Source organism: Penicillium malachiteum, assembly GCF_028827825.1.
Source record: "Penicillium malachiteum strain IBT 17515 chromosome Unknown utg000001l:1.0-8184562.0:1.0-8186909.0, whole genome shotgun sequence".
Classification (NCBI taxonomy): Eukaryota; Fungi; Ascomycota; class Eurotiomycetes; order Eurotiales; family Aspergillaceae; genus Penicillium; species Penicillium malachiteum.
In genome coordinates this window covers 6,765,813-6,778,019 of record NW_026643094.1, presented here as the reverse complement: position 1 = coordinate 6,778,019, position 12,207 = coordinate 6,765,813, and the positions used below count along the sequence as shown (strand labels likewise).

General features: G+C 44.5%; 4 protein-coding genes across 4 annotated transcripts; 2 read left to right on the top strand and 2 right to left on the bottom strand.

Annotated features, from left to right (window-relative positions):
• Positions 1-72: 72 nt before the first annotated feature.
• On the top strand, positions 73-360 carry N7483_002521 (uncharacterized protein; the record flags this gene model as incomplete). The annotated part of the gene is made up of 2 exons (XM_057085958.1): positions 73-254; positions 318-360. The coding sequence occupies 2 exons, from the start codon at positions 73-75 to the stop codon at positions 358-360; spliced, it is 225 nt and encodes a 74-aa protein (XP_056952107.1).
• A 1,211-nt stretch (positions 361-1,571) lies between these two features.
• Positions 1,572-1,838, bottom strand: N7483_002520 (uncharacterized protein; the record flags this gene model as incomplete). Its single annotated transcript, XM_057085957.1, has 2 exons — positions 1,572-1,577; positions 1,629-1,838. 2 exons carry the CDS (start codon positions 1,836-1,838, stop codon positions 1,572-1,574), a joined length of 216 nt encoding a protein of 71 aa, XP_056952106.1.
• Positions 1,839-4,784: 2,946 nt separating this feature from the next.
• Positions 4,785-5,831, top strand: N7483_002519 (DUF2841 domain-containing protein; the record flags this gene model as incomplete). Its single annotated transcript, XM_057085956.1, has 4 exons — positions 4,785-4,998; positions 5,048-5,488; positions 5,541-5,717; positions 5,767-5,831. 4 exons carry the CDS (start codon positions 4,785-4,787, stop codon positions 5,829-5,831), a joined length of 897 nt encoding a protein of 298 aa, XP_056952105.1.
• Positions 5,832-8,093: 2,262 nt separating this feature from the next.
• Positions 8,094-10,754, bottom strand: N7483_002518 (uncharacterized protein; the record flags this gene model as incomplete). The annotated part of the gene is made up of 3 exons (XM_057085955.1): positions 8,094-9,234; positions 9,295-10,352; positions 10,407-10,754. The coding sequence occupies 3 exons, from the start codon at positions 10,752-10,754 to the stop codon at positions 8,094-8,096; spliced, it is 2,547 nt and encodes an 848-aa protein (XP_056952104.1).
• Positions 10,755-12,207: the final 1,453 nt, after the last annotated feature.

Genomic DNA, 12,207 nt, shown 5'->3' with positions numbered 1-12,207 from the left:
ATTGCCGTCGCGTCAGGGATGAGATTTGTTTGTCCCGAATGCTTCGGATCAGGATTTTTGCACTTCAGCAGCATGACAAATCTTAGAGAGCACTGTTGGGAGAAGAACGACAACTTGCATGTAAAGCTCAAGTCTACTGAGGCATCTGATTTCATCGGAGCTTATGACATAGCGATGGGCTCAATGATCAAAGACCTTCCACTTGGTCTGAATCGACGAGGGACCCGATCATTCCACAAATGTTTCGAAATTGGGTATGTCCTTGATAATAAAAAGTAAGTACTTTTCATCTCTTCCTGAAATTCCAGAGCTAACAGAGATAGCTTCGATGATTTGAGCACCAACGATGTGTCGAAATGAAAGAGCTTTTGGTCGATTGGTAGTCTATTGTCCTAGAAGCTTGTTTCTCTTTGATCAATTTCACCGCATTCTCATCAGTACAGTTGAAAGCCTGAGACTTGCATCTGAGTTCATCGTTTGGAAATATCAAAGTCATTTGCATGTTGATATTAGAAAGAAAAATCAGTCAATTCAATCCTGCAATGAGGATTCAGGAAACAAAGTCATACTTTTGGCTTTCTGTCCCTCTTCTATTTTATTGCTTTTTCCGCTTGATGAACCTATTAGAGTAGGGCCCAGAGTGTTTATGATTTTGATTTAAATGTTCTTCCTTTTGAAGAAGGGAAAAGTCAATTGATACATTATGATACGGCCAAATGGTTAACAGCCATAAAACAGAACATGAATTACTAATTATAGTACTGAATGTGCGAGCCAGCAAAATCCGAAACCTCTGGCCTCTCTCAACTAGGTGTTTTTAGACCTACTCATGACTTAAATAGTGGCGGAGAGGGTAAGCCTCAAGTGTAGCGATCAGCTTTGACCGTCGGAACTTTGGCACACGCAGAAAGATTCTGGCCTTGCCGAACTTGACTCCGTCATAATCAAGGAATCGGTATTCGAGATTGAACCATGTCTTGTCATGTTGTGTTAGCTCTTCTCCTGCATCGAAGACTATGCACCGTGGCTCTTTTGTGCTGATATATGTGGTATAAATATGGCAACCAGGCTTGAAAAGCGCCTAAAGAAGGTCATACGTAATATGACTGTGCTGCAATATTGACCTAAGACGCTACAAGATAGGAATATATGTGTGCTTAAGGTCGTCAATAAGTAGATGGAGATACTGCGCATATACCAATCCATGGCCCGGACCATTTTGTATGTGATCCGCAAATCTTTCAAGCTCAGAAAGGGAATGGAAAAGGACATTTGCTTGATCTAAATCTAGCTCAGCGATCTTCTTGGGGGTAATACTTCGTCTCAATTGATATCGTGCAGCACCTTACGAAGTATGTCACGCAGGCCTTCTGATTTGATGTCCATGTACAGCGTTACATCCTCGGAATTCCAATCTAATTATACCATTAGTATGGTCTCAGCCCGCCAGGCAAAGCCGTTACGTACCCACTCATTCGCGCGCAACGAATACGTATTTAGTATACTTATCCGGACTGTAGTTGGCCTCCGCTGGCGCTGCTCTCTTATATTTGCTTGCTTCCTTGTCCCAACTATGCCTATGTCAGCCTTTCATAGAAATGCGAAAACAATGTGTTAGTGACGCATACGTTTCCATGACCTTCTTGAATCGGTGTGACGAGGCCCCTCTTTTCGAACGATTTAAGATCCTTCAGTTCAATCTTATCTACTGCCAGAGCATTCTCTTCCTGCTTATTGGTGGTAGAAACAGCCTGGGCAGCCTTGTTGGCCATGACAGACCCAGCTAAGGAATATTCTTCACGGACGAGCTTTACCAACGACTGCTTCAGTCCATCCATGTCGAGATCTGGCTGGGAATGCTTCTGGAGGACAGGGCTGTGTTTGGAGGATCTCGCGTGGTAAGATCATGCAGCAATTTTTCAAAGAGATGCCGAGCTTAATTCTGGACTATCAGGCGGTGTCAAGCCTCGGTGGCAACACTTATGTACCAATATCAATGAGCGGGGAATGCTGTTAGGCACTTGAATTTCGATCTTATTTAAGGGATTTGAAGTAGAACTTGAATTTGAAAACTGAAATCCTTATAATCTCGGTAAAATATATTCATTTATTGATTTTTCATCACAAAAAGCAAACTCGATTGTGCGTGGGATGCGTATTTTGGTCTCATATACAGAAGCGAAATTGACTTGTTTAATTCCAAATTTTTTTGATAAGACAAACAACTTTCGTCTTGAAGTGAAGCGTCTGCGCCAGGATATACGGAAAAGAGATCACCGGCTAAAAGAGCTTGAGCAGATGGAGGATAGTCTGCACCAAGTAATCCCGCGGCCTACGGAGTCAACAGCACGATCGCTTCCACTTGTTACCCAAGCTGCTACACCTCAGCCTTGACCAAGAGCCAATCTGCATGCTTACGCATGAGAAATGATCGTCTCTCTTTCCCTCTCCAGTTCCATATCTTTAGTCTCTTCTTTTTCCATTCTGCAGGTCATATCCTCAATGAAAGACCTTGCAATCGCCATTTACTTCCTTCTGCCTGAGAATATCTTATCTAGTCCTTGAGATAATCTACGAGTAGATTCAAGGAGCCCTATGCTATAGTACCGTATAGGTCTATTATGCAGCATGTTTCTAGTATTCATCAAGCGTAGCTATCTGAGTATTAAGATAAGCTGTATAAGTGATATATTGCTGTAATTTGCGCATCCTCACTATTTGCTCTCTAGCTTTCAAATTAGACTCTGGCTGATTCAAAGAAATACCCTTTGCCGTTATCCTAAAAGACAAAGAGTGTACTCTGAAGGAGGGTTTCAAATTGTCGGTAGCCTGATCGTATTGGGGAATCTGGGAGCCAAGATATTATATGGGCTTCATCTTAGGGGATGGGGCGCAATTGTGCGTCAATCGAGTGGACTTGGCAAGAACGGTTCTAGAACAAGGAAGATCGAGTCAGTCACACCTAGCAAATGGGCAATCTGGATGGTTATTGACTGGCTCGCATTTGACCTTCGTTTTCCGGCAATCTTCACAGGCAACCTTAGCTAATAATATGTGAACAATGTGCATATGTAAATGAAGACGCGAACATGATTAACTACCTTTTTCCCTTGGGAAATGACATTCAAGATTCATAAAAGAGCACCGGGAGCAACAATTTTTCTGGTCCGGGTTCCGGCGGCATTTGATCCCATTTGACTGTACATTAATATTACGCAGACCCAGGCGTTCCAGCCATGATCCTCTACTGATCCTTCACATCCGATGTGACCTGGCCAGGAGAAACAGCAGCAAGATACCAGGCACACTGTCCGATTGTCGGGGGGTTTAGGTCAAGCCCAGCGATCAATAGATTACTGCGGTTTTGTTGGGTTGATCGGCATTCCCGTTCTACCTTGCTTTAATGGGTCCTTGCGACTAACCAACAAAGCATTCTCTAGAAGGGGCTGTCTGAGCGAGCATATCAGTAAGTCTTGGGTAACTATGGCTTCATAGGGCTGAGGTAACGTGGTGCATTCGCGACTCCACGCACCCACAGGATCAGAATGACTGGTTTTGCCCGAGCGTATAATTGGATCCAATTTTTATTTAGAAATGCAGGCTGCAAGTAGTTAGTACTTTTCACACAAATTACCAGACTGTATCACCATCAAAAACGCGATCGTCACGTATCAGGTGTGGCCGTTTCAAGCTGGTATTCGCGGAGATCCAGATGTTACCCGGCTGGGGGAAGAGAGGACTGTTGAGCTGAAGTGATGGGTGTTCGGCCGAAATTCGCTGGTGGATTGGTAAGGGGAGGAAGCCCAGAAGTGGGATCAATATAATAATCCGAATTATTCGTTAGAGCCAGCGAGTCCTCTAAATGGGATGGCGAATATGTTCACACGCATATTAGCAGAGAATACTTCCCAATGACCAAACTCACCGCGGGAAGGAAAGTTGTGCATGGCGTTTCACAGGAATGAATGATCTGAGGACAAACATGATATTCTCGAGGCTATTTGGAGGAATCCTCTGTGCCTTCAATGATGGGTTCAAGAGAGAGGTCTTGGTGAGAAATTAAACTCAAGGGAGGTAAACTACTAGCCGTGGAGTTGTGCAAGGATGGATACATGCCAGCTGCTGCACTATTGATGCATAAGTGATATTTCTTGTGTGCACTAAATTCAATGCATTACAGGTGGCCGGATATAATCTAAGATCCGATGAGCAAATTTCCTCTCCATTCTGCCTCCTTTCTGCCCCGTCAAAAGGATAGTTTTAATCCAAGGTATTCCGCTGTATTGAAAAACCACGTAATACGGGCTGGTCCCGCTTCTGGGAACAGGTGGGTCCGTCTGGTACCACCATCCTGCAAGGCTATAATTGGACCTCCAAGATTGGCAGTACTAGTGGGAGGACGTCTGGCTCGCTTCAAAGCTCTTCATCGTGTTTCGCCAGTCCCAAAATATTTAAGTGGATTTTCGCTGACACCCTTCACATCTGGCGCAATAGCAAATTTGGTTCAGGTGCACAGACCTTCCCAGAACATACATACAAGATCTGAAGTTTGACTAAGCGGAGCAGTATTGCTACACGTTGAATCCCACTTAAAGTCTCAGAAGAAAGAAGGAATGCATCATTTTCCTGGCTGACAGAGGTTCCAGCCCTAGGCTCACCTCTTGTAGCAGCATATATCCTGGATTAAACCATCGCCCCTGCATAGAATGAATAACTCATTTTGTCTGTTCATTCCCTTCAACTATGGTGATCGACCCCCAGCTCTCTGTAGCGATATGACATTAATGCTCCTCTTACAGACACCCTTCAGTTTCCAAAGATCGGCACAGCCCTTCTGGGCTGAACATTATGCTACGATCTCCCTTGATCAAAATGGCCGGCCTTTTATCCAGGTCTCCCCATCCTTACGTGGGCGAGAGCAGCTAATCTTCTCTCAAGAAGCGGTGGATCAGTTTACGGCCCTTGCTCGTAAGGAAGTCCAAACGCAAGTACAACCCAGTAAGTTCATCCTTCTAGTTTGCGATTGTGTGCTAATATTGAGCGCAAGGCAATCAATATCAATGGTACTTGCCTCCGATTGCGCACTGGGCAGCTTCCAATGAGGAAGCACAAGTGGGCCCGCCGTCTTTGAGATGGAGAACCGAGCCGAACAACCAAAGCAGCCAAGCTGGAAAAGACCTGTGCGAGTCACAGCAGAAGATGGAGCGTTCTGACGCTCGGTCATCGACTATGACCATTCAGGTTGGGGACGAAGAAACCTTACGAAAGTTCTATAGAAGGGCGTTCGAAATGATACAGCAGTTGGATTGTCGCGAAATTGCCAAAATCTGGATCATGAAATTGGAACCACGGAAACAAACAAATTTTCCGTACAAAGGATACAAACTTATTGACGGAAAAAGGACGAATCTGGGCCCAGATGCAACAAAGCCCCCATGGTGGCCTCGCAAAGTTACACATAAGGAACCTGATCATTTACAGAAGGACGGTAAGTAAATGTATGGCCAAACGGGCTCAGGACTCAGCTAACATTGTGTTAGATAGATTGGATCTTCTTGTGCACATCTTGTGCGGGTTCCCGGACACTCACAGAGTGAGAGTGGCAAAGCTTCGGGAGTGGACTAGAGATAAAATGCAAGCTTCCAAGAAGCTGAAAATTATCGAAGAGATTTATCAAGTACGGGAAAAAGAAGAATCATTCCTTTGCCATAAGACCGGTATGTACTTTAGGCTTATCAATATATATCAGTGGCTTACACTGCTTAGACGCGAGCGTGCATATCAGAATATCCCAAGTAGACATCGGACTTCCGTACCGCAAGGATAGCTGAGTATTTGCTGCCACCCAAGAGGCCTTAAGAAATATTTGGATGTTCTCCAGCACCGCCCTGGAAATGATGCGATAAGGCGAAATATTGTGCGAGTTTAAGGCCCAAAATGCGCGAAATCAATTTTCAGATTCTTTTCCCTTGATTTTCTCTCCATCCAGATCTTTGCATTGGCTTGAATTTGTATGAATGCCTATATAACATATCAATTCAGTTCAAAAATCAATCCACTCATATGTAAAGTGACGCCTAACCAAAGTCTTTATTTCAACCTATCGTTCCTCGTAGAATCACTGCTTTTTAGACAATAGTCTAAGAGGTCCCACCTTGCTGATCTCATGAAATATGCCAGGCTCACTGTAAATGGGGGCACCAATTTGTAAGACAAGTGACATTCAGAGCCTGATTTTCAATTTTCAGCCAGTAATCAAACAAATTAGAAGCAATGAGATATGTAAGTCGCTAGCATGCTTCTGCTTTTCGAATTTGAATTGAAGGGCTCGCTGCAGTGACGCACCACATGAAAGCGGGATTTGATTCACAGGTCAAGCTATGGAAGCGAGGGAAAGATCTCTGATGATCCCCGTGAGAGCTGTCAGCAGGATCGTGGGAAATCAATCGCTCAGACTTTGAGCGGACCTGCTCGTGGTCGGCTTTGGCTTTGCAGATGTGAGCTGTCAGAATGTATTCGTGTCTTTCTAACTAGATTATTTGTATTTATTCCAGCATCTGCGGATATGAAATTTGAGGGCTTCATTGTCTATTTCGTATTTCTTGATGTACCTCCGTGATGGTAGCATATTGAAAAAGAAGCCCCCCCGTATACCTCATCAATAGGATCAAATATCTCATTCGTAGAAAACCTTGGAATAGAAGAAGCGACAGCTCTGCATGTTTTTTTCCAGGGAATTTCCCCAGTTTAGTTAAGTGAATAATATGCTCTGATCGCTTGATTTGGCGGTCAAAGCATTTGATCAAATTACATATTGCGTTCCTTTTTGCAGTAATCCACCGGTAATTTATGGCCACCGTTCAAACAATGCACGATGTCTTCAGAAAGATTTTGATTCAAGCGAAAAAGGACTTTGTTTGTCCCTTTGCAAAACTTTATATTCCCAAGTGGATGCAGCTTTGAGTCACTGCCGCGAAAAAGGAATACAGCAATATTCGAAATTAGCTTCCATAATTTGCATAGACACGTTTAATCTAGTAGGTGGGTCAACATACACTAATCCAATCATATCTGTTGTAATTGCAGTTAAGCCCCACATCATATCTCAAAGCAGGATTAATGGGTTCTTAATCCGAACAAAACTGGAATAGATAATTTAATATATACTGTAGTGGGGTACCCTGTCCCCTACTACGCGTACCGTACGGGTATGATATTTCGGTACTGTTCATTCCTTACGTTATGTTATGTTGTGTTATTGTACGTACAAGATTGGCGTTCGATACTAGAAGACAATACACACCCTACGGGTAGTCCGGACACATTGTCTTTGTTGGTTGGTGTTGTTCTTTCAGTCTAGCTGGATCGACCCGTGTATCTCGAATACACTGCCTCACGGTTCCCCTCTTTAATACCTAGCTCGCAATAAAGCAGATACTAAGATAGAATCCTTAAGTCTAGAAGCTGACCTATACATACTTAGCTAAAAGTTGTATGATCTTCTTGAATTAAATCGCGGGGCTGAACAAAATTGATGGCTGTTGTTTTTTGAAGTCCTGCTTTTTATGATTCATTGGTGGTGTTGAAAAGACTGATACGCCTAGAAAGTAATCAATCTCTAACAAAATACTCCGTACTTTTTTTATGATTATGCTTGATGTGGATAAGGCTTATCTTATCTCCAGGAACAAGTCGGGCGCTTAACCCTTGCGTAGTATTTAGATCAAGTCAAAGAAATATTTTCTCATTTTCCAGGCCCTTTCGAAGTAAATTTACAGGAAACTGGTTAATTGTATAGCTTTTTCACTTAGAATGGACAAGAATACAACAGTCATGACAATGTGTAATACATTGCACTTCATGATGACGACCATGGGTCTATGCATGCACAATATGTACAGTATCTTTCCTGTATGATATCCCGGTCTTCCGCACTTGAGATCATCGGCCCTGATCATGGTTCCCATCCCTGGGTTCGGAGGTGTGTGAATCCTTAGAGTTTGAGTGAGGGCTATGGTCTCTCCACTCAAAAGTACTGAAAACCCCTCCCTATCATTGTCATCTACATATAAACCCATACATCCAATCCTATATCACTGATATGGAAGTGTCATTGACTGCGATGACCATAGTTTGGCATAATGGCCGTGCATCATCAAAAGCTGCTGGTGAGTTCCACTTTCCGCCACTCTGCCTCCATGGATGACCATGATCTTGTCTGCATCGACGATAGTGCTGAGTCGATGGGCAACAATAAGCACGGTACGGCCAGTAGTGAGCTGTCTCAGGGATTTCAGGACATGCTTCTCAGTGCCAGTGTCGAGCGCAGCCGTGGCTTCATCCATCAATATGAACTTGGTATTTTTGAGAATGGCCTGAGCAAGTGCTACACGCTGCTTCTCACCACCACTCAGAAGAGAGCCTTGCTCCCCAACCTTAGTATCATAGCCATCAGGACAAGCTACTATTTGACTGTGGATCCCAGCAGCACGGCAGGCCTCATAAACGTCACTGTCTTCAGCATCCTGATTGGCATACTTCAGGTTATACATGAAGGTCTCATTAAATAGGACGGGGGCTTGCGGTACGATGCCAATCTGCCTTTGGAGAGACTCAATGGTGACATCATGTACGCTGTGGCCGCCGACAAAAATATCACCCTTGGTGGCATTATACAACCGATAAATGAGCTGCAAAACGGTTGATTTGCCGCCACCTGACTCCCCAACTAGAGCTGTAGTAGTTCCTGATGGACATTCGAATGTTAGCCCTCGCAAGATAGGCTTTCGTGCATCATAAAAGAATTCAACATTCTGGAACTTGATTCCGCCCTCACATTCCCCCATATGCGTTGCGTGGGAGCGATCGAACACCATTGGCTGTCTTATTATGAGCTGTAGCATGCGCTCGGCATCAATGAGAGCAGACTGGATCAACAGGTAGAACTTTCCAAAGAAAGTCAACGGGCGTTGGAGCTGCGACATATACGCAACCAATGTTGCGAATTGGCCCGCGGGTCGTAAACCAGCAAAGACCTCATATACGGCAATAAGCCCCGTAAGTAGCAAACAAATTGATAAGATGGTTGTCTGGGTGGTGTTCAACAGCATTCTGCGGAGCGACGACTGAGACTGAAACCACTGGAATCCCCTGACAGCGTGGCGATATCGGCAGACCTCCTTATTTTCGCCATTAAAATACTTAACTGCCGCATATGACGCGATGGAATCATTCCTGGAGACAGGTGTAAGCATCATTGCCCTATCGGTTCCAAATTGTGTGATTCTATCTCACTTTACTGCATCTTCATTTCTTGAGGCAGTAGCCTCTTGTCTCCTGCTTTCTTTTCTCCACTGAGCCAGACGAATAGTGATGCCGATATAGATGAAGGAAAAGACGCCAAACAAAAGGGCAAAGTAGGCGTCAAATGCAATAAGGAAGTACCAAACTGCAATAACCAAATCCAACAGCGTTGGAAAAAGCCGGAAGACAGCTTGTTCTAAGAAATCGGTGACTTGTGTGGCATTCCTCAGTGCTGACATGACTTCACCTGTATCTTTGTTTCGGTGGAATTCCCAGTCGAGACGGTGAATATGCTGAAGGGTAGATGTTGCAAGATTTTTGTAGGCATACTGCCGCACTGGGAGCCAGAGGCCAGAACGCAGATCGCCCAGTATTCCCTGCAGCCAATAACAGAAAACCCATATGGCGACGTCTGACCACAGAATAAACAGATTACTTCCCTCCTTTTCGTCTTCAAGAGTCGTGAATATCACCCCAAGCTGAGCGGGAACTAAGACATTGACTATTCGTTGGATAAGGAGAAGAAGAAAACATACCATCGCCGTTGTCTTGAGGCAGCGTGACTCAGACGGCCACATATAAGACAGAAGGAGTGAGCAGGCGGAAATTGGTCCCGGCCAGCTCTGGTAATGGAACGGATGTCGCTCAAGATCTGCAGCTGCATTATACCCACTGTCTAAGTCTGTGAAACGTAACAGGGGTGCTGTCTCTGTTAAGGTACTTCCATCTTTCAAGGTCCTATCCTCATTCAGGGAGCGTGTGAACGTCACAACGTAGGAATAAGCCAGGGCAAGCAGAATCAAAATACGAAAACTGGCGGTAGCAGCTTCCATTAACTCCCAGGTTGTGACTCCATTACGAACCGGACCTCCTTCGCGATCCCCGACGACTGGCTCGTGATGAAGCGAGGTATAGAGATATATAGACAGTCCAGTTATAGTGAGCTCGAAGGGAATGGCAAAGATCCAGCAGACAGCATGACCAGCAGTTGGGGAATGAGAATGCCTCAGAAGTACTGTATAGTTGCAGAAAGAGCAAACAATATAAATCTGTGATGGTTAGCGTTTGTATCAAAGGCATTCACCAAATCTCTCAAGATGTACCACTATAGACTGTCCGCCCCACCAATTTTCTGACCAGGCAATCATGACGTGGACGGTATATATTGTCGCATCCGCAAGATATGTACCGCATAGGCTGAGTGAAAGCCATCTTAATCGGAATTTATCGCCATCTGAGAACCATTCTTCAGTCTGGACAGCCTTGTAGCTCCTGGTCCGTTTCGGCAGCGGGCCCTCACCGGGGCTAATTTGCTGGAAGTCATTTCCAACAATCCTCCTCGCAATAATCATGCCATCGACTACGGAGGCTAGTATGAACAGAGGCAAGACAAGGAGCGGGTAATACGTGCGTAAGGGCTCCAGCAAACCGTAGGCTGGTTGGGGATTCATGATGACTGATGTCGCGATGATAAAGATCTATGCGGAAAATCTTGAAATATTTCGGGACAAGTTAGCCTTCCGAGTTCTGAGGCATGGGAATATCCTTAGCGCAAGGTAAAATACCAGTTGGCAAGATCGTGAGGTGAAATCATGGATCTCTTCTAATGTTGCTGAGGGGCTCTAAAGTATCCGGGCTCCAAGATATGGAAGTGAAGAACAGATGGAATATCAAGAATCAACTGGAGCTAGCTGAATATCAGGCTCAAAAAGTAAGCTAAAAGTGCGCAGGTTTTCTTGATGCAACTCAAGACTGCTTCATCTCACTGGTGTTGTTATGGAAGGTTTCGAGGAGAGTGGATATTTATGCCTAAGATGCCACCCACTAAAGACCACTCTAGCTCGCCGAATTCATCGGTGTGTGATTTCGACATCTTTATCCAAGCGTCACGCCTGCATCTGGTGTAGCCAATGACCTGCTCAATTTCCCCCGGCCGGATATAGATTCTGAGTTTCTCTATGCGGTTTGACGACCACATCTGCAGGCAGTAAGCAAGCCCACATCAAGCCCCAGCTAGTGCCAAAGATGAAAAGACCGATCGAACAAGTGTCTCTTCCATTAGGTAGACCAGTTTGCCTGATCTGGGTTCTTCTTCGATCGGTTGCTTTGAGACCCCAATTTGGCATGCTTCCCCATAGTACGATACAAGAAAAATGTTGGGACTTGTCGGAACTCAAATAATGGGCAAGGCTTAACATTTTACCTAATATGGTCTAACTGATAGCTCCTAGGAACCACCAGCTGATGTAGATGGATTTTTCCTTTTAGAGATTAGCGGCCCGATCGGCGCGTCTTTTTTTTTTTGTTAGATGATCTTTCAAAACACCATGTAACAGAAGTAGGTGGGGCCGCTTACTGCCACCAATAACATTCTCCGTTCTATGGGTACGAGCCCTGTCTTAAATAGGGGCCGTCGATATACTGAATTCTGGTCGATCCAGGTGTGTTTCGATGCGCGTCGGTATCAAGGCGTTGTTAATTTATATTTCAATCCCTAATGTGTATAAATATGATTCATGACCGGGAATTACTAGTATCGAAAAATACCGACAACAGTTTCGAGAGGAATGAGAATGGATTCGTCAGAGGAATGAAGGCCATGCTCTTCTTTCTGGTGATTCATTCCCATCAAAAGACTTCCGGAGCAAAGTCAAAAAGTCTTACAAAAATAACGATTTATGTATTGGATTAAGTTGGATTAAGCTTGGTTCTCCGGGCATCACAGATGGTATCAAATGCCCTCAATGTACTTTCCTGTATATTTTCCTACCGTAAAGGCAGGTTTTAACCCACTGAAATCAAGTCAGGTCTGACAAGCATTTGCTGATCCCTATTAATGGTCAGCAATAACAGTGATCAATGATTGGCCAAATTTGCCAGATTCGCCAGTTACCCTTCTTGAGA